Here is a 22,844-nt window from a genome sequence, read left to right as displayed (position 1 = left end):
ATATAAAACAAATGTTCCGCTTTGTAGTCATTTCAAACTTTCTCTAGTTCAATTTTGGACTCATCGGAAACAATTATATTAATAAATTACTATTACTAATTGTCAAAAAGAGTAATAATTCATATCAACATTTAGCATAATTTCACAGATTAAACAGCACTTTTTTCTTATCTAGAGGTTAGCAACGCTGATGGAAATTCTGTTATTTTTTCGTGTTATTTGGCAACACTGTGAGGTACCAAAAAATCCGAAACAAGTTGTTTTCGTGTTAAAAAAATTGTTTTGTGGCATTTTTTATATGTATCAATTTAATATAAGCTTTAACAAAGAACCGAAGAAGTCTGAAATCAATCATTCTAACGGAACTTCAATCACGGTACATGGTGAAATCAAATATGGTTGAAGTTATACAATTAGAGGTAATTCTGAGTTTGTAATACAGCCAACCACATTTTATTACACCGATTATTTTGTTGTAATTAATGTATGCATTTTGCTGAAAATTGTTGTTCCAATAGCTCCCTCCCTCTACTTCGCAACACTGCTCAGTTTTATCGCTTGTCGCTAAAATCAGGAACAAAAAATCGAGAACGCAAATTTGCATTTCCTGATGTACGATGCTTTCTGCTTTATAAGCAATAAACCCATTTACAGTTTCTTGGTTCAGATAAATTGAATGCACTGACGATAGCTACTTATTATGCATAAAATGAAATGGTAAATGTTTTGGTAAATGTCTGTTACATCGGAGACACTTTTCTAACGCATATTTTCAGTTTCAAATGGTTCGTACTTACCAATTGTGTATTGCGGAACCTATTTCAAGGTGCCATTATGCTTTTTACACGAAAATAACTTCGATTTTTCACATTACGAGTAATTATTTTGGGTACTTTCTTCCGTTGCGGAACATAGAATATTTCGCGCACAGCTGTGGATCATCACGCATTGTGCTTGTGTTTTGTCGATTTGGAGTGGGCATGCAGTGTTGCAACCTTCTTAACCGAAACATACCTCCTTCCGTGTTCATTATGTCATCACAAACCATTGACGGATAGTTCCAAATACCATTCCCGATAGCCCCAAAAACCATTCACGATAGCATCAAAAACCATTGACGGATAGCCCCAAAAACCATTCACGATAGCCCCAAAAACCATTTACAATAGCCCCAAAAACCATTCACGATAGCCCCCAAAACCATTCACGTTAGCCCCATGAACCATTTCCGGCAAGGTTAGGTTAGGTTGGGTTAGGTTAGGTAAGCATAGTTAAAAAAAAAATAAAAAATAAAAAAATGCTGGTAAAAAAAAGGCACGTTTGGAAACACTTCTTCCTCTCGCGAGACCGCGTGACTTTCGACACTCGCGCCATCTGCAGGTTCATAATGGAAACAATGCCATAATGTTGTCGCTTCGCACAAAAGGCTACTTTATTACATCAAACGTTATTATTTTCTGTTGTGCAGCATTCCATATTGACAAAATACCTCCATGAAGTTTGATAAATGCAACAGAAACTCATTTCCGTAAGTAGTTTCTCCTGTAAATTTGAAGAAAAGTGTCTCCGATATAACAGACATTTAGCGTAGTTTTGATCCATTTTAATGCGAATGCATGTGGTTTTCTACGAAAATCTATTTCCGACACGCTATTGCTGCTGCCGCCATTTGCTTTCTGCACGAGAGCACAATACGCGCTATTGCTGCTGCTACAACATGATGTGTCGAGGATGCATCGTGAAGTTGTTGCCGGGTGTGGAAGATGCCGTGGAATTTGTAATGTTTGTAATGTTGTCCGAATATGCTAAATTGAACGAAAGGAGTGCTAATGGAACCTAACCTAACAGGCCTAACCTAGCCTAGTAGGCATACCTCGTTCCCGTGATGGTACGTGGGCTATCGTATGTAAGAAATAGACATTATTTTCGTTAGAAATCCATTATTTCACCTAAAGAAATGTTCTGCAACGCAGAATAGTACGTTATCAATGTAAAAAATTGCGAAATAAATCATTGATAGGTGTCTCCGGTATAGTAAAGTAGTAACAAAATATTTGCTATCGTGTTAGTCACCGGTGGAAATTATACATTATGCATGGGTAGCTGACGTATAGCCCCATGAACCATACACGGATAGCACCACAAACCATTCACGGATAGCCCCATGAACCATTATGCATGGTACTTGACCGATAGCCCCACAAACCATTTCCGATAAGGTTAGGTTAGGTTTGGTTATGTTGGGGAAGCATAGTAAAAAAAAGGAGGGTTGAAACACTGACAGGGGCTTACGTCATCAAACGTACGCAGCATTCGGTTGTCGTAGGGCAAGCAAATGAAATATATGCTTTCGTGGTTAGGTTAGGCATGGTAGGTTTGGTTCCCTTAGCATTAAAATAAAGTCCCTAAATGCATTCTACTAGGGTTCCGATTTACTTCTACATTCATTCCCACGCTTCTACGATATTTACTGTCGCTTGTCGATGGAGAATATCTTGTCCATGAGAAGTGTGTAAGGTAATTTTCAAGTTGTTTTTTTTTTTCTTTTCAACATATATAATTTTTTTTCGAGTCCAAACAGTGTGCATTACTTAACCCATTGGGGTCTCACGATGGGCATAGCCCGCAGTGCACTTAAAGTCAATGTGGACGAACGACGGGCATAGCCCATCCTGCGGTATGCAATCGTTTTGGAAGATTTTGAAGATTTGGAAGGTAGGTTATATTCGTAATAATTATTGTCAACAATATAAACAGTGTTGCAAACTCTAGTATTTTATGAATGAAGTGAGAAGAGGTAATTTTTTTGGGTCTATTCATCTTGCCTCTTGCTTGATTCTCCTACATGCACTGATGTATTTTTAGTTTTTCCATGTATTATTTTGTATAGTGTATGTAAAATGAAAATTTATTTTATTTATTTAGTTTATTTATTTATTTGTTTAATTTTTACAGACGACGCAGAACCAACTGATACATCGTCTGGTCCTGTCCTGCAGCCACTTTTTCATACAAAAGATAATTACTTGTAATTTGTAATTATTTTTTGTTATGTACACATAAGAAGTATTCTTATGCAAGATTCAAAAGATGTATTGATAGTTTATGTAGTTAATTATTGAAATTTCCAGATTACAAACTTAAAATATATCTATATTAACAGTTGTTACAGTATTGTACTTTTTTTTCTTCACAAAACATTGCTGAAAAAAAATATTAAAAAATATCTGAAAATGAAAAGAAAATTTAACAAATTTTTGTTCATTGAAAAGAGGAAGTTTTGTAGATTTAAGAAATATGTGGTAAATAAAAACAAATTAAAAATATTTTTTCTATGATTTTTTTGTAAGACAACCAAAAACCGCAGACCAGAGGTAAAAATGCTGTATTATGAGGCAAGACTCGAATGTGTTAAGGAAGGTTCAAATTTCGTGTGACAATGATTTCCAAAATTCTACGATAATTAGTCTTTGTGCTAGGAGAGATCATAAAACAATCGGAACCGTTACCGCTAAAAGTGTCAGCAAAGCAGTGCCAAATAACAAAATGATCGCAGTCACAGGTGTAAACAAAACTGAAAATAATTCGCCAGCCCCTTTTTCTCAGCAACCAGATTTTTTTGTCAAATTCTAAGAAAGTCATAAATGCAACTAAGATAAAACTATACATTATTTAAACATGTAATGTATTAATTAATACAACGCTGGATTTAAAGTAATTAATTCTTGCACCGGGGTGGTCTTTCTAAAGAATAATTGTGCAAAACATCCTAATATGTAGCTGACTGTACCACATCACTGCAGGTTTTAAAATTCGGCCAGCAATAGTGCAAGCATTATTCTGATTTAATGGTACACATGCTACAGAAAAAACACATACTGTACTTGTTATTTAGAAAGGCATTGGAAATGTCTGTAAGCCAACTTGAATTGTTAAAAATAATTAGAACTTGGATTTAAAAATTCAGGCACCAGGTGAAAATTTTCAGGTATCCTGTATTTTTCTACTCCTTTTCAGGATGAAAACTGCCACTTTGAAACAAGTAATATCTGTAAGGTCAGATCATTTTGTGATAATATTAAGTATAAATGTATTGTTGCAGGAGGGGATGCACTTCTTGTGCATGGCATGCAACATGCAGCTGGGAGACGATTGGTCAGTTGCCCAACAACACGAGTGCTTTGCGACCAGTGCTCAGTTGGAGTTACACTCTGGCGGTTCCATCAACATCTTCTCTTCAATCCCGGGAGAAGTGGAGGTGCAGGGGACAGAGGAGGTCCTTGTGGAATCGCGGGTGGATGTAGAGACAGGGGCAGAAGAACCTGAGAGAGGTAAGGTTCTCCACAAACCACTGGGTTTCCAGCATCACCTCAGCCTACTCCTTTCATCTATCACACATTTCTAGGGATGTACGGGATACTTTTTTTTTGTCTGGATGGGATTTTTTTTAAATCCCAAAAAATTTGGAACTTCCCAACTAACAGTAAGTCAGGAAATTTACAGTACGGAAAATGTTTGAAATTTCCCAACGCTCTGGAAATCTCGAATTTACAAGTCATTTTCACCTTAAGTGATTGTTTTTGCATTTCTGGAGTAAATTCCAGAAGTTTCAGACACAAATGCAGAAGACATTGAGAATTAACCACTTAAAAATGACAATTTTGAATTTCCTGACTGAGATCCCGAGAAGTCATTTCCCAAAGTCAGGATCAGGATGGGAAATTTTTTTCCCGATCCCAGTACTGACTTTTCGTGACCTCGCACACCCTTACACATTTCTCTTGTTAACCCATTATGTTTTAAATTGCACTTTTCTCCTCTATTAAAATCTACAGGGGAGTTTGAAATATTGGGTGGACATCGCACCATGAAGGCACATTTTAAGGGATGTGAGGGTAGGGCACCACACATTTTAGATCCAGACCACTTTGGAGGTGGTGTGATCAGCACCATGCTCCAGTCACCTTTACTTACAGAGTTCCCTCCAGGTACCAAGTACCCATTTATTTGAGGCTGGGTGAACATGAAAGCTGCTTTATGCGGGAACAAAGCTGGAAAATCCTGACCTTACATCACCCATCCTGGAAATCGAACCTGTCTTTTCTGTGTAGCAGTCGGATGCCCTGTTGATAGACCACTTGGCTCCTTTGTTAAGAAAATAATTAGCAATAATTGCTAAGTAACCAACTCAGTAACCAACTCCGCAACATTTACGTAATTTGTGTTATTTTATCTTTCCGTTTGATTGCACACATGTATCTTTCAGGTTTTTACCTTACTTTGTGCATTTTTCTTTTAAACCTCTTTGAGTCTAGGTCAAGAATGGTAAAAAGTAACCTAACCTTTTCAGAATACACTGAATAGACTATTGTGCATATTAATTAAAAAAAAATATAATGTCCTAGATGAATTTCGGAATATTTAACGAGATCATTTTGTGCAAATGCTGTTTTCCTTGGAATTAACCAAGTGGGGGAATTTTTTTAAAAAAGAGTTCTTGATCAGAATTCTGTATATAAATTTAACTACTTATTTATTTGGAACACAACAACCCAGCTGCTGTGTTTTGTACTGTAATTACATAAACAGGATGAACTGAAAAAAGATTAAATTTACAATAGGAGTATGACATTTCAAGCTACAATTTACATCGAATAACAATAGTGGAAAAGGGAAAAGGAAAATTATATACAGAAATAAGCAAAGGTAATACATATATGAAATTAAATTCAAGTAAGTGATTGAAAGCTAAGAAGCAAATTTAAAACTGCATTTTAATTACATTCAAAAATGTAATGAATTTACGTCTAAACCGGTCTATGCTGGGATTTGCTTGTAGAAACTGTGTTAAGTAACATCTTCGTTCTTCCCACAAGGATTTGAAATATATCATTTTTGTACCTTAACGTGCAGTTTGGAACATAAAAATTTAAATGCGAGATTGGAGACTGAAGATAATCGATTTATATTGTATCATTTTCTCGAATGACAAAACACTTAAGTTTTTGCATAATGTGTTACTGGATGTGAACTTCAGACACACACACACACACCACCCAGTTGAAACAAAGAGATATCTTAGAAATTTATTTTTAATCTCTTTCTTGGCTTGTGGGTCCAAACCAAATTTAAGGGGTGCGATGTTGAAAACAAAGAAAACATGTTTCATGTTTGTTTTCAACAAAGAAAACATGAAACATGCATGCATGCTTTAACCATTACACTAAATATCAATCAACTTTTAGTAGTTTCTATGAAAATATGCCAATGATGAAACTGAACACTACTAGTGGTTCTTGCTTTGACCACAACAATCGCATGTTTTGTAATTTTAAACGAACAAAGCTTGTTTGAGTTTTGTTTTAAGTCCACTTTTATGTACAAATATGCGAATTGGGACTGGACCTACAGTTTAAAGTGGGATCCGAACCACTATGTGCCACCACCGGGTTTTGAACCCGAGACCCCTTGATTTATAAAGCGACGACATTACCAATACGCCATCGGAAACACACGAACACAGTTTGTTAAGCCAGGTCAATGACATATATTTTGTCTTACAAAAGAAACTATTCTTATTAACAACAATGACGAAAGAAAGACATCATCCTCTGACCATTGTAGAGACTGTTCCGTAGTGCATTAAAGTAAATGTTGCCTCTCTCTCAGATAAGGATCAATGGCTTGCATATTGAATACAATAATAGGGATCTCACTTCAATAGAAAACATTCTACGCTCATTTTGAAGACATGGTTTTAATAAATGATAAAATAATATGACAATGCAAGAGTTAATAGTGTTTTCGGTAATAATAGATTTTGGAAAGGGTTTTTTTTTTGTTGCGCACCCCTTCACACCCCCCTGGTGCCCAAAAGTAACCACAAGGTTGTAGCACTTCCACATTAGAAATATAGTGTATGGATATTAAATAGGGTGCCTGTTGCGGGTGAATGAAACAAGTTTATATTTATTTAGGTTCAGATGTATTATTGATCTCATACCAGTGAAGTCATCCAATTCTTTTTGTGATGGCATACAATCATCAGTGTTCACGATAGTTCAAAATATTAACTTTCATAGTTAGTGAGCAAGCCTGGGAAACCGATAATGAAGATTAAATATCATAAGTGTCCGGTTGGACTCCAGAACTAGTCATGTGGACAAAGGACCTGTAGTCTTGGTTCGTATCATATTGTTGGCAGTTCTGCAGGTAGGAAAAGAGAGAAATGCTGTTAAGTGGAGGGAAAAGCTTATTTTGAACATGTTTTTTTTTTAGATTTTGAGAAGAAGATTCAGGGTTTAGAGTGTCACGTTCTTGTCAGTTTACTGTATATTTTAATATGGAATTCTTGTGCTTGATATATCTATTGTTGTGTGTAGTTGCAGCTCCATCCAAGTCTTGGACACACAAGGAGACGGTAACTCTGATTAGAAGCTATGAGAATCGGCTGAACACTTCGACGAAAAAGAAACGCATTTGGTCTGCTGTGGCTCAAGAACTAAGAGGTCTTGGAATAGAGGTACATGCAATTATACAGTGCGATCGAAAAGTATCCGAACCCAAACTTCAAAAAAAATTTTCGTCGGTCGTTATGATGATAATGTAATAATTTCTGTGGAAGCTGGTTTGTGAGGGTCTTGGCTGTACACGACACAAGAGATGGCACTGGGGAGTGGTGCTCGCAGTCGTGGCAAGGAAATGAACTACGAGCAGTGCTGGCAACAAAATAATCACGCCAGTTGCAAGGATGAGTTTGTCGAGGAGCGTGTGTTTTTGTTAGAGGAGTATTTGAAACGACATCATACAGTGCTGGGAACGAGAAATTTGAGAGGCATTTCGGGCGTTCTGTTAGTAAATCAACTCTTCATTCATTAATCAAGAGATTTCGTGAACATGGTAGTGTGCACTATAAGCCACGTAGTGGGCACCTTTTAGTTGTGACGAATGATGTTTTGGAAGACGTCGCTGCACGATTACAACGATAACTGCAGAAAGGACTGCGGCGGTTATCACAACAGGTGGGCGTATCATATGGCTCAGTACACAAGGCAACAAAACAGTTAAAATTACGGCCATACCGCGTGAAAGTGGTTCAGGAACTGCGACCAGGTGACAATGGTGATCGAATTAAGTACTGTCGGTGGTTTCAACAATTCACTCGCAACAATATTGCTGTCCTTGATACGGTATACTTCACGGACGAGGCCTGGTTCCATTTGTCAGGTCATGTTAATGCACAGAACACTCGCTACTGGTCCACAGAAAATCCACAAATCTCACACGAGGTCCCCCTCCACTCGCAGAAAATTGGTGTCTGTTGTGCCGTGTCCAGATCATGAATTATTGGACCGATCTTTTTCGAAAACCGAGTGAACTCTATTGTGTACCAGGACATTATACAGCAGTTTATCGTGCTTTTGGATGCCGATGAACGAGATGTGTGGTTACAACAAGACGGGGCAACATGCCATAAGTCCAATGCCACCATGGCATTTCTGCATGAATTTTTTGATGACCGCCTGATTTCATCAGGGCTTTGGCCGGCAAGATCACCTGATTTAACCTCACCCGATTTTTTCTTGTGGGGTTATTTGAAAGGGAAAGTGTACGAAAATAATACCCACGATTTAGATACCCTGAAAACCAACATTGCCCAGTGCATTACTGCAATTAATGTGCCTATTCTGCATTGCGTAGCACGAAACATGTGCCGTCGCATATGTTTATGCATGCTGCAGCATGGGGGACACTTTCAGCATCTCTTGTGATGTGCCTACATCCACCCAGATATCCAATGAGAAAGATGTACACGATCACACAGGCAAGGTCCACTTGTTCCTTGCTTTCACAGTTTAAGTTAACTGTTGGTTTGGTTTACCTGATTATTTTGTTACCAGCACTGCTTGTAGTTCATTTCCTCGCCACGACTGCTAGCGCCACTCCCCAGTGCCATCTCTTGTGTCATGTACAGCCAAGACCCTCGCAAACCAGCTTTTACAGAAATTTTGACAATATCATAATAACGACCGGCGAAATTTTTTTTTGAAGTTTGGGTTCGGGGACTTTTCGATCACCCTTTATCTCTCTATATATAGTAAAATTTCATTATGTATGCAGAATTATTATTAGCATAAACATATTTATATATTTATTTGTGGACCCATTATTACAGGTTTATACACATTGTGAACATTTATATTTTATGTTAATTAAAGGAATATTACAAACCCTTCTCACACAGTACTTACCTCAAACCTTAATATTTATGACAAAAAGTTCCCATTCAACTATATATGTGTGTGTGTGTGTGTAAGAGAGAGAGCACTCTTGCCAACTTCATCTTAACCCTAGCAGTACTGCAGAAAAATATAGCATCTGATACCATCTGGGTCTCGCAAATGCAGAATTAAAAATTGTGGTATTTACCTGGGAGAAGTATAACAATAAACAGATTTTAATTCTAGAATCTTTATATTATGTGATTATGTTTTGATTTATTCATTTATTGCAGTTTATTACATTTTGTTACAATTACATTTCTGCTATATTCTGTTTTATTACATTATCATAAGTTTTTTTTTATTTATTTCCATTTTGCTACATACATATTCAAATGTTTTATTACACTTTATTCAGTTTTGTAAGATTATTCTTTTGTTTTATTACAATTTTAATATTTATTTTATTTGTTTCTGGTTTTATTACACTGGTACAAGAACTACTGCACAGTAGGCAATTTATTTACAAATCTATGCACTTCCCGCAAACAAAACTTGAATGTTGCATGCATACGGGTTTCTTACATTTTGTGCAGATGTGATTGGTTTTCCTATCTGCCTTCCACTCACAAATAGAGCATCTCCTTCGCTTCTTGTCCAGTGCTGGAGGTGGAATAGGATTCGGATCAGCTGAGGGTGAAGCACCAGCGATGTCAGCAAGCTGTTTTCCTTGTTTGATAAGGAACAGTCGACGCTTGTGTGATTTTCCACTGCAGTAGTCTCCACTCAGTGACATCCACACAACAAAAGCGTTGAGGGCACTGATATCTATCATATTGTAGAAGATCACTATTGGGCATCTTCTTGTCATTCTCTTCACAGAATAGCAATGAGCCATTTGGTCCATAGTATCGACTCCTGCCTTGGTGCTATTGTAAGAGACGATGACCTCTGGCTTTCTCAATGAGTTGTGCTCATCGATGTTGCCTTTGGAGTGCATGGTGCAGAGAACAACAACTACTTTGCCCTTTTTGGGACAGTAGGATGCAAGCATTGCATCCTTCTGAAACCCAAATACTGTGGTATTGGGGTCATGTCCTTTGGTTGTGACAAATAGCAAAATAGTTTCAGGGCAAAGAACGCTTTTTCCCCAGCACCATCTACATATTCAAATGGAAAATATCAGTGGGTCTCAAAGACCCAGTTGGTACCAGTTGCTATTATATTCTGTAGAAGTCTACTTGCAAACCCAAACATAATCTCAACACGTAATCTTCACCGAAACTGCAACAAAGTCACATGACCTCATAGTCCCTGCAAAATTCCTTGCAAAAGTATAGACATGTGAATTCAGTTATGGGTCTCAGAGACCCGGTTGGTACTTGGAGAGTGAGAGAGAGAGAGAGAGAGAAGTATAGAATATGGAACTTTTTGTTTCAATGTAGAAGATATTTGTTCTAGAATATTTTCATATTTATTTATTCAATTTTTGGATTTCTACTGTACTCATTCTTGTGTAAAGAAGTCTATTTTTAATCCCTATGTAATCAGTATTTCAGAATTTTGTGTAATGCACGGAATAATTTTATAAGTTTTGTGCACTACAAATGTTGAGCATTCCTTGGTTTTCATTCCAAAAATGCAAAATCACTTTGAGGAAGAAATTGCATGTAGAATTCGTGATTTTCACAATGTCTACATTTCCTGATCCAAAACATGATATGGAAACATTTTATCTGAAGCATCAGGATTTTTAAAATGATTTATTTCTTGTTGCGACCAAAACAATTTCTGTCTGTTTCATCCCTAGCTTGTAATGTTAAGATATGGCCAAGTAGGACTTCTAGCAGCACCTCAGAAACGTTGGTTCCAAAATGTATAGTGGTTAAAATAAACTCCTGATGTTGTTGCTTTCAGGTTAAGGCAGCTCAGTGCTACAAAAGATGGTCAAGGCTGCTAACAGCTTACAAAATGGCCATCGAGAAAATGGAAACAACAAGTAAATATCCTGTCAAATTCCAGTACTTCGATTTGGTGCACAGCTGCCTGGAAGGTAGGCCAAAAGCCAAGTTCCCGTACGTGGAGGAGTCGATACTACCAACGCAGGGCAAGATGGGCACCAGTAGCACATTGTGGCCTTCTCCACTGGAGTATGTTGAACAGAACATTTCCAATAAACCAAGAGGAACCAATGTGAATGTGTGCAAAGTGACGTCGCAAGAAAAGGACATTCTGGCATTCATGCAACAATATATTACTTTGAAGGAGATGAGAGAGCGAATACAGGAGGAAGCACGAAGACGGAGAGAGGATGAAAAGGAAAAGAGGAAAGACGAGAGATATAAAGAGAAGATGGCATTAAAAGAGAAAAAGTTGGAAGTTCTGGCGAAGCTTGTAGCAGAAAGAAGTCCAAAGTTTGAGGAACGTAAAAGAAGAAGAGAGGAAATGTACAAGGAAGAAATGGAAATGAAGGCAAAAAAGTTGAATGTATTAGCAGAGCTGATTAGGCAGTGATCTTTTTTGTTTAATGAGCATGTCATGAATATTGTGAAAAAGCACCCAAAAGTTAATAAATATTATTTTTCTATAATTTGAATTTAATGAATTAACCTTGCAGAAAGTAAGATTGTAATGTGGCATTCATTGGACAATGTTTGCCTCTTTTCATTAATGAGAAGAATGTTTATGTAAATGTTGGTTGTATAACGGGGGAGAATCTCCATGAATGCATATCACTCCTCACAATTTTCATTCACTTTTACAAGGGTCGTTCAAGGTTGACCGGGACTTTTATTTCTGCAGAGGAAATAGGTAGCAGAAGAAACACAAAACTATGTCAGTTTTTCAAAGTACCGAGGCACCATTGCCATCGTTCTGGCAGCTCCCGAATTCCTTTGGCGTAGAAAGAACTTGGTTGTTGTCGTAGCCACTGGAGGACATCGCTCCGCAGTGCTTCGTCTGTCGTGAATTTCTTCCCTCCCAGATGGTCTTTAAGGGGTGCAAACAAATGATAATCACTGGAGGCTAAATCTGGACTGTAGGGGGGATGGGGCAGAACTTCCCAGTGCATGTCGGCCAGAGTTGTTGTTGTCACATTGGCCGTGTGAGGGCGGGCATTGTCATGGAGAAGAATGACGTTTCCAGACAACATCCCAGGTCTTTTCTTGCGAATGGACTTTCGTACAGCACCACTCAACAATGTGGAGTAATACTGAGCATTAATCGTGCTCCCTTTGTCCAGAAAATCCACATGGATAACGCCCTTCATGTCCCAGAAGACACTTGCCATGATCTTTCCAGCGGACGGCTGCGTTTTGCTTTTCTTGGGGGGCGGGGAACCTTTATGGCGCCACTCCATGCTGCATCTTTTGGTCTCTGGGGTTGAATTGTGCAACCATGTTTCATCACACGTGATGATGGATTGCAACAATTCATCACCTTCTGCTCGAAACCGATTCAGAAGCTGTTCACAGACCGTCCTGCATGTCCACTTCTGATCGAATGTCATCTGGCGGGGAACCCACCTTGCACAGATTTTGCGGAAGCGTAAGTGGTCGTGAATGATTGTCTCAACACTCCCGACACTGATATTCACCTCGGCAGCAATATCCTGCACTGTTACTCGCCGGTTCTCAAGAATCATTTGCTCAACACATGCGATATTCACTGGTGTGACTGCAGTCGAGCGAATGTGTCCATGCGCTTCATTTGTCACCAGCTCCCGTCCTTCGCGAAACTGCTCACACCATTCGTACACTCTTGTCCGCGACATCGTTTGTTCACCATACTGTGCTTGCAATCGTCTGAAAATCTCAGCTGGTTTCACTTTCTCCTTCACGAGAAATTTGATTACACACCGCTGCTCCACAGCCACAGACACACTGCTTGCCGCCATGTTCGCTGCAACTGCTACGCATGCGCGAAATACGTCATGCCGGGCGCTAGTTACTCGCGAAGGAATACATTACGTCACCCGCACGTTTCATCATGATCCGGCTATTCATCGATTTTTTACGTACGAAAATTCCCGGTCAACCTTGAACAACCCTTGTATATCCTATGAGTTTTTCTGGGTCCTGATCTGCTGGTAGGCTCTTGTTACAAAATTCATGATGAGTACAAGTTTCTTTAATCCAACATTGGTCGACATGTTAGTGCAGCACTAACATTGAAATTTATCTGCTTATATATCTGTTGCAAAATACGAAAGCTCTTTGAGACGTAGTCTAGCTGTCTTTTACTTTGTTACGGGTAGAAAAATATAATAGGTTGGAGTGTTCCCAGTGGCGTAGCGCTGTTCTCTGGGGGCCACCCCTTACTGACAAAAAAAATATGATGCGGGAGTAGGATGGACAACAATTGTTAGCTAGTCCCCCTTACCACCCCCCCCCCCCCAAAAGTTGTACAAGAAATTAATTTTTTACCCCAAATACTCTTTTTTGTTTTCGACTTATATATCAGTGTATTACCTTCTTCAAACTAAATGAGGATGGTCTGAATCTCTGATAAATAACTGGAAGAAGAATCTGGAAATCTTTTCTCATATTTAAATGCAGCGGAATCTTTTTTTGGAGGAGGGGAAAGCTTCACACTGCCAAATATTTTGTTCATGACAATTTGTGTTTTTTGCTTCAAATATTTTTTAATGAGGTTACATATAGTACACAGATATTTAAAGAAATACTGTTTTGGGGGGAATTGTTAAGGGATAGTAAGCACTCATTTCATGGACTTTGAGGTGGTTGTGCCTTCAGCGCCTAAGCCATCCCCGGCTGTGCCAGGCCAAGATTCAACGCAAGAGTCACTCACATTAGCCTTCTAATACTGATAGTGACTACTCAAGCAAACTTATCACTGCAGTTATGGGGGTTGAACCGGACCTCTTGATTTCCGGTGGTAACCTAACATCACACAAAGTCAATTGCTATCTGGTACGAAAAAATGATCGCGGTCTTCGGTCTTGGGAGATAAAGCTGCGATCGGACTCTATTCACTGGAAATTTGCCACTTGGAACGACTGAACCACTCCCCCCCACCAAAAAAGGTTCGACCTTAATATCATTATTCATAATTTTAACGCTGCCACTTCTTTTCGATAGACCATTGATCATATATTTCTTAAAGACTTTTTAATGAAACAATAACCGTTTTATTAATAGATCATCAGTGCTCGAATTTGCATAAGCATCCTCCTCCACATACTGCATTGTCTTCAAGTTGATCCATGCAAGGATCCTTCCTTCTATCCCCAAACTCGAACAAGGAAATTCGCAGACAGGAATTTTCACATCGAACACTGCAGATCACAAAATCGTAACACATTGGAAAATAAAAAATGGTTCGACAGAAATGTCCACATAATTTCAATATGTAAGAAAAATGAACTTCACAAAATAATGGACACATTTAACTAGTATGCTGTATACCCTGCGTGGCAGAGGAAGGGATAAAAGATCATGAATTACCAAGTTTGATGTTTGTTGTGTAGCAATAAGGAATCGACTGGTTGAGCAAGTGAATCTTTCTACAGGATTCATAACCGCAGACAATTGACACACTACACTACGTTTACGACAAACTGCGCAGCTATAATGGTATGAGATGAGAGATATTTTATTATTGATTGCTATCTGCGGAGCAGATAAGTTAATTGTGCATTTCAGAGGGGATCCATATGACAAGTTACCCAGGCCCCTCTGACTGAGACAATACTCCACTGCTTATTATCGCAGACTTCATTACATGATATTACTGGGAACCAGAGTTCTGTTTTGCAAATGATCTTTTTTTTTTTTTTTTTGTGTGTGTGTGTAAGCGACACTGAAATTTCTGCTATTATATAAAATTTCAGGAGCACATTGCAGGCCCCTATACCTCGGGGCCCCCCCCTGCATTGCGAGGGCAGCAGCTACACCACTGAGTGTTCCCTTCTGGTAGTAGGACCTGTGTGGTGATCCTGTCAACAAATTGTCAGATGTTAGGATGATGCTCATGTGTCTACCACCCACGGGACTGTTTTTTTTTTTGTTTTCGTGAATAGTGTTGGTCTTTTGTTTGAGTGACCTTTTTCATGATGGACAATACAGACTATGAAAGTGCACATGAAGTGCAATACGATATTCTTTATACAGATGATAGTGATGTGGAGCAGCCTGACAAATGTGATTTTGACAGTAACTGTGAAGTATCAGCCGTGGAAGATGACAATCAAACTCAAAGAATTGTTCATTGGGCATGTCGAAATAACAATGTGGAATATTCACATAATGAACAAAAAATGATATTGAGAACCAAAGAAAAAAAATTGAAAAAATGGAGGTGTTAGTGTTGTGCTAACATGTCAACCATCGACTTTACTCTGAAATCAGTTGACCAACGCCAGGTTAAATTTAACTATGTTTCATACTTTTGCACCATATTTCTATTTCTGATCTATGAAGCCATCTATCTAGCCTATCAGGATGCTTTTAGATTTTAGCTTCTTTGTTTTAATAATTTTGGACTTAATTCAAAACTAAAACCTAGATATGCTCCAAAAAAATAAAAAGTAATGATTTTCCCATGTAAATTTTTTAAGCTGCGAAAAATTGGGACAGTTAGCTGCCAATCCTAGATTATTTGTTTTCATTTTTTTTCCTTAGTGCCTTTGTTACTTGTTTTAGGGTTCTAGGATTGTGTCCAGTGCTGAATGAGGGAGCATAATTACTAATTTCGCCAAGCATCCCACAGGTGTACCATCGACCATCTGATGTCAGGGTGGTCCGAAAGTCTTGTCACCCCCTACCAAAAAGTAATAAGAACAATAGAGGAACAATATAATAATATCAAACACATGGACTGGTTTTAGTATATTCACTTTCATTGACACTGACACTGTCACACATCGAGAAGATCTGTATGACCACCATCAATTTCGTGGCACAAAATGATGCGGTGCCATGTGGTGTGTGATAAGTGGTGTTCCCAAGGGCAGGTTGGTGGGGAGTTGTAACCCCTCCCTTTGGCCCAGTATTCCTAAAAAAGAACGTCAAAGGTTGGAGAATATGACAAGATGAGTGCTGACTACCAAGAAAAATTATACATAAACCCTCCCTTTCGAAAATTCTGGGCACACCACTGTGTGTGATATTTTACAAAGTTGTGCTTTGGTGATTGTTGCAAAGGCTGCCCGAACAGCATCCTTCAGGTGTTGGGTATTCTGGTATTGCTCTTGTGAAACTCTCTTCCTGATAACTCCACAGAGCGTTGTCACAAGATGTGGACTCTTGGGAGACCAATTGAGAGGTGTTGGAAGTCGTCGTGATCCTTGCCCTATCCATCTATCCTGAAAAACTTCATTCAGGTATTTCCTGGCATTGATGGCATAGTGGGGTGGGGCACCATCTTATTGAAACCAACAATAATCCAAATCCACGTTCAACCTCTGGAGCTGTGGAAGAAACCACTCCCTTAACATGTCAACGTAAGAGTGCTGGTTAACAGGTTCCTCGAAGAAAGAAGAAATAGGGTTCTATCAAGTGCTTACTCGACATAGCAGCCCAAATCATCACATGCGGGGGGGTGGGGGTGGGGGGTGCTCCAGTTCTTCGTAATAGTGCAGATTTTATTTGCTCCTGAAATAAATATTCCTAGCCCGGTCACTGTGGTAAATTGCACATTAATGGGACGAAAACACCTTTCCAAGTTGTGGGATTGTCGGAAAAACAACAAGAAAACAAACTACCCTTCCACATGTCTTTTGTCCCTGTCATTCAGTGGCGCAACCACAGGGGGGCAGGGGGCATTGCTCCCCCCCCCCCTGAACCTTTGACGGAAGTCAAATCTAGGGGGCAAGGGGGGCAAACATTGACGCCTAAGGGCACCTGCAAGGGGGTGCGCAAAGCAGAAATTGCTCTCTTTGATTTCAAATTTTATGCAAATTAAAATTCATTTCTTAGAAATTTCTTGCTCGCTTCCCCCACAAAGCCTGCTTTTCTCGGTTTCGTCAAATTGAGAGCCTTAGCTAGGGGGCAGTGGAAGTCAGCCATGGATGCCGAGCGATCTAAATTAAAAAAGTTGGTTGCCATGGCGTCCAGTGAAATTATTTATGTCCTATTAAATCAATATTGTGTCAAATTGCAAAAATTGGATCTAAAAATTTTCTTGCTTGCTTTGCTCGCAATATAATTGTTTTGTGTAATGTAATGTATTTGAATAATATGTGTTGTATATATGTATTGAATAAACTTTCAATACATACACAATTAATGTTAGCACGTTGCATATGTATTTTCTCATTTTATGTCACTCCATGTGTAAGACATAAATGTTATATATGTGACATGTAGAAAAATTATTATCTACGGAATGCATTTATCATTCATTTTCTGCCATTCAAAAATACAGTTTGTGTGCTTGTTTTCCATTATTAACTAATGTGAAATTGATGGTGTTGGAAAAGTATTTAAAATCGTTTGTTCCAAACAAATGCTTTAGCACCAACTTCTACCCCCTCTTTGCGTAATTTATGAGGATAATAAAGTTTTTGATAATACTACTATTACTACTACTACCTGTAGTCATAATAATAATAATAATGTCATTATTATTTTTATTATTATTATTGGTACATTTATTCTGGTACTTGCCCCCCCCCCCCCAATACAAAAATTTGTGGTTGTTCGTTGACGAATGTTGGCCTAAACGATTTCATATGAAGATCCTTGTCATGTGTGTTAATATTGTGGTTTTTGGAATTCGTAGCTCAAAAGACTGTTTTCGCAGTGACTTCAAGGGTGATCGTACCACAGATGCCTGCACCTCTGCACATGGGTCCCTTTGCATTGAGGGTCATCCTGTTCTCGGTTTGTCCTTAATGGAGTCAAATAGTGTGACGTCACAGCAGACAACGCTCTGGGACTGAGTCTTCGCAACGAGAGAACTTGTTTTCTTCCTATCCAACTCAATGCTATTTTCCTTCGGAAGGGGTAGCTTTAATTATTGTGACAGCAGTTAAGAAACAAAATTGTGATGTGCATAGTACATCAATGTAAAGATGAGATTTCGGAGAATACATCTATATTATAACATATACCTTACAGATGAGAATGTATAGAATAAATGGAGTAGGAATTCGAGTAAACCCAATGCTCCAAAAGAAATCTCAGCCAATAGGCGTCGTCGGTTCAATCGCTTCAGGCAGCTGGTTTCCCATCATCCATAGCGGCAGCGTGGCTGATTTGAGATCGGGTGAGCTTCTGCTCGAATTCGGCTGTGCTCGGAACTGGAATGTTTTGAAAATGCATGATTTTCTTACTCTGGTTATTCTTTACCTTATCCTCTGTAAGATATGTGTGATATATACAGGTGCGGCTCGTACATTATTTACCCGGGGGTTCACTGAAGTCATGTGACACATATTCAGTTTCCGCAAATAGACTTCCTTCGCCTAACAAAAGGATGGGGGGAGGGCTTAAAAGATTTGTCCAGAATTTTTTCATCTGGGTGTATAAGGTTTTGTCGTAGGGGTGTGCGAATAAATTTAGGGCTGAAACTACAATAAATTGTGCCTTTATGAAAAAAGTGGTGTTTTGTTGGAAAATCATGGACGTCCCCAAGTAGGGGCAAGGAAAATATTTTTTTCCAGTACGGGCAAAAAACACTCAGTCAGTCTGAAGTTACTGCAACGCTTTTATAATAATTACCAAAAATTACTGTGACTGAAATAAATTATATGCGTGTAATATATAATTTTTGTTTGACATTCAATTTCCATGAGGGGCGGACGTCCATGCCAACTAATCAGAACTGGTCCTACATGTATTAAAGGGAAATGGCAACTAATGGCATGTGCATACTAGAAATCGAACCTGAGACCCTTTCATTGATACGCGACAGCTTTGTACAAATTTGGGGCTGGTCGACCAGCATACGCTTTTTTTCAGTGGACAAGGAAGTTTGTTTACGTTAATTATGTACATTTCTATCGGTCATTTCTTACCTGCGCGGACAGCAATGCCTACACTGCATCAAATGACGTAACCTAGGTAAAGTCCATCCCTCACTTCACTCGCAGCATCACTTAATACTTTCCAAGACGTATCCAAGCACATCAAAAACTAACAAACTTGAGACATTGACACTGAGCGACAGCGAGTCACGTCTTCGTGCCATTCTTTCTCTTTCGCCAACCCGAAGTGTTTCCACCTTTAAGGAAAAACCTCTGAATGCATGCACGAGCTATTTTGGTAATGTATCTCCTTTATTTTAATTCATCACATCTAATTCCAGCTTTTATTTGTTTCCACTCATCCATTTCTGCCATAATCTTGCATTTATTCCAAGAAGTTCGGTACAAAAATGATACAAGAGAATATTGAATATGTAATGTGTGCGCTTCAAACTTGAACCCCACACAGCAACACTGGAAGGGAGGAAGCAAGGAGAACGGAGCCTTGTCCCAAGGCTTCTGTGAGAGAACGAACTGCGCATGACTGTTGGGTGGAGACATAGGTTCTGCAATATCCTATTCCATGTATTTTGTCCTATTCCCTCTTCGAGCTTCTGCTCCCGCACCAAGCTTTCACAATGGCACGAGCTGTCCTGTGGGGTACAACTGAGGGTCTGTATCAGGGTGGCCGATTCGCGGTTTCTCCTCAGCAAGAGAGTTCACCGTGTTATGGGCGCAAATAAATGACTTGTTGTGTAGAAATTTTAGCGAAATAATGTGTAAATGTAGACATTGTTTATTGTTCATTCTCGAGGTGATTATCGTATATTACTGGGGGTTCACTGATCCTGTCCGCTATAGGGCCAACCGCACCTGGATATATAGTTGTATTCTCCGAAATCTCATCTTTTCATTGATGTACGATATGCACCATAATTGTGTTTCATAACTGCTGTCGCAATAATTAAAGCTACCCCTTCCGAAGGAAAATAGCGTTGAGTTGGATAGGAAGATAACAAGTTCTCTCGTTGCGAAGACTCAGTCCCAGAGCGTCGTCTGTTGTGACGTCACCACTAATGGACTCCATTCATCCTGTCAGGAACAGTTTATGTTCCCAACTCAGTATCGTCCTCTTTGGACGGGCTAGTCTGCCGAATCTTGCAGTGAAGTCATGTCGCACATTCTCCATGCTCTTGCCAGAATGCACACGATCATGTGTCCATACACTTGCAATCAGCCTCTCTTGCAAACTGTAGGAACTCGTGTCAGTTATCTGAAATAGAAAATTAAAGTAATATTTACAGTACATTTATTTGATATAATTATATTTTTCCTCTGTTGTTATTACTAGGGGTGTGCGGGATCCCGACTTCGGGAAATTACTTCCCGACTTTTCAGGATCCTGAGCAGTCGGGAAATACCGAATGGTCATTTTAAAAAGTTGTTAATTATCGACGTTTTCTGTATTGCAAGTGTTTGGAACCTATCGGAAATTGTTTGTTTTTATTCCAGAAATGCAAAAACGATCACTTAATTTGAAAATGACGTGTAGAATTCGAGATTTTCAGAGGTTCGGGAAATTTCGAAAATTTCCCGACTTTGTCGGGAAATTGCGATTTTTTCCCGTCCCGCATACCCCTATCTTCCTTTCCCGGATTCTCTGGAGTAAGAAAACGCGAACGCGTTCTGTGCGCATGTTGAAGGATGTGCGCCTTGTCCAATGAACGCGCAGAGGGGAGGGGCATCCACGGGAGGGGGCTCATTCGCGGTCCAGTAGTTCCGTAGTAAACATGTCAGCTCGCAAGTCTAGGGGAACTCTGCATTCAGGAGAGCGCCTCATAGTGTTGAATGTGTTCGGGAACAACTTGTTTGAAAAGTTTAAAACACATGGCTTTGTTTTTCTTACAAATGTTTAAAACAAAGTGTTTGAAACATGTTTTTCAGACTTGTTTAAAACACATTTTGATACTTGATGTTTCATAGTTTGTGGTTATTTGCATGTTTTTTGAAAATGTATGTTTAAATTTGTTTTAATTTTTTTCTGTTCTTCGTAGCATCAAAAGACAAATAAACGTGCAATATTATTTGTTATTTGTGTAAAACAAGACACTGGCCATTCTTAAGAATAAAGGAAGAAATTGGCATCAGAAAGCGTTTTGCTTTACGGCCGTTACACCGTGCAGCACTTCGTTGCTTTCACCCCGCACCCTTCCCCACATAGTCTGGCCCCGCTCACAAGCTTTCCCCTCTGCGCGTCGCTACTCCAGAGAATCCGGAAAAGCAGTATAGTTATTACTTTTCGGTAGGTGGTGACAAGACTTTCTGACCACCCTGTAGCCACAAGACAATGACGCCAGCGGCGAGGGTTTGAATCTCGACCTGGGCATTGTTGTTCTTTGTAAGTGCCCCTTTATCAATGTTACCATATTATCACCCGTTCTCATCTTCGCGATTAGCCAAATGTTGAAGGAAAGTGCGGGGCCTCCGAGATGCGTATACTTCGTGTATACTCATCACCTTCTCAAACTGGAGAAAGCCGAATGGCTTATTCTAGTCACGTGAGCGACGTCATCATCTGTAGGCGACACAGCCGCCATGTTTGATTTATTTGGTGGAAGTAATGTTGGACCTTTTTAGTGAATGTGGAATTGCAATGCAATTTTAAGAATTGCAACGAAGTTTAAGTGAAGTGTGAACGTACAAGAAATATGGTCTAAGTGTTGAGTACCCCAGTGTAGAGGAAATTATGATGAGAACAGTAAAACTAATGTATTTAGATTTCCTCATTATGTTACTGAAAAGAGAAATGGATTAGGGAAATTCCACGTAATTTTGTCCCTACGATCAACTCCAGGGTAAGTAACACAGATTTTATACTTATCAATAAACTTGACAAATAGCTTAGTTCACAATGTAAAGATTTAATGTGCACGAAATAGGCATCTTACAAACTTTTAGATTTGCTCAAGTTTTACTTGTTTCTTGCAAATAATTTTTGAACACCAGTATCGAATTGGTAAATCTATCCAAGCTAATTTACTTAGAAATGTCAAATAATTTAACTTGAATTACCAAATTTGGTTAACGTTACATAGTTGTTTATCGTTGCAAAATGAATTGTACAACGTTATAAAATATTGTCACATCTACCAAAGCAGTCTAGTGCTTGGATAACATGTTCGTTATCGAGACTTCCATATAATTTATACAAATATTCAGTTTCAAAGTATGCTTACAGACAGAAAACTATAGAACTGAGCAAAATTGAGAAATATGAACATTTATATTCTTATTTTTAGCTTACTTTTCTGGTTAATCGGAGATAATGAAAGACAAATTGATAGTTATGTTATGCATTGAAATACAAAGTACACTGTATATCAACAAGCACTTTGAATATTTCCTTGTATAATTATACAAGAATATATTGTTTATGTTTCAAATAAAAGTTTTCACACAAAAAGCATACTTTTTAACAGAGTTATGCGAATAAACAAACATAGTCATTTTCATTAACTTGGGTTTTCTTGAGTGTATTTAATAAAATTCTGTACTTGCATGTGTATAAATTATTATTTTTGGTTCCTAAACAAAATTGTTGAGAAATTTTCACTGATGTTTGGTTAATGGAAACAAACAAATCACCAAACTGCTCAACGCCAAACTGTCAACCTAACCATTTTCTTTAGTGTAAG

General features: G+C 38.7%; 1 protein-coding gene across 1 annotated transcript; it reads left to right on the top strand.

The window, feature by feature from the left end:
• Positions 1–229: 229 nt before the first annotated feature.
• LOC145996985 (uncharacterized) lies at positions 230–11,945 on the top strand. The gene is made up of 4 exons (XM_083133584.1): positions 230–419; positions 4,103–4,331; positions 7,383–7,522; positions 11,139–11,945. The coding sequence occupies exons 1-4, from the start codon at positions 381–383 to the stop codon at positions 11,733–11,735; spliced, it is 1,005 nt and encodes a 334-aa protein (XP_082989710.1). The 5' UTR covers positions 230–380; the 3' UTR covers positions 11,736–11,945.
• The last annotated feature ends 10,899 nt before the right edge of the window (positions 11,946–22,844 follow it).

Source organism: Lepisma saccharinum, chromosome 13 (genome assembly GCF_977018435.1).
Source record: "Lepisma saccharinum chromosome 13, izLepSacc3.1, whole genome shotgun sequence".
Classification (NCBI taxonomy): domain Eukaryota; kingdom Metazoa; phylum Arthropoda; class Insecta; order Zygentoma; family Lepismatidae; genus Lepisma; species Lepisma saccharinum.
This window is presented reverse-complemented; position numbering and strand designations above follow the sequence as displayed.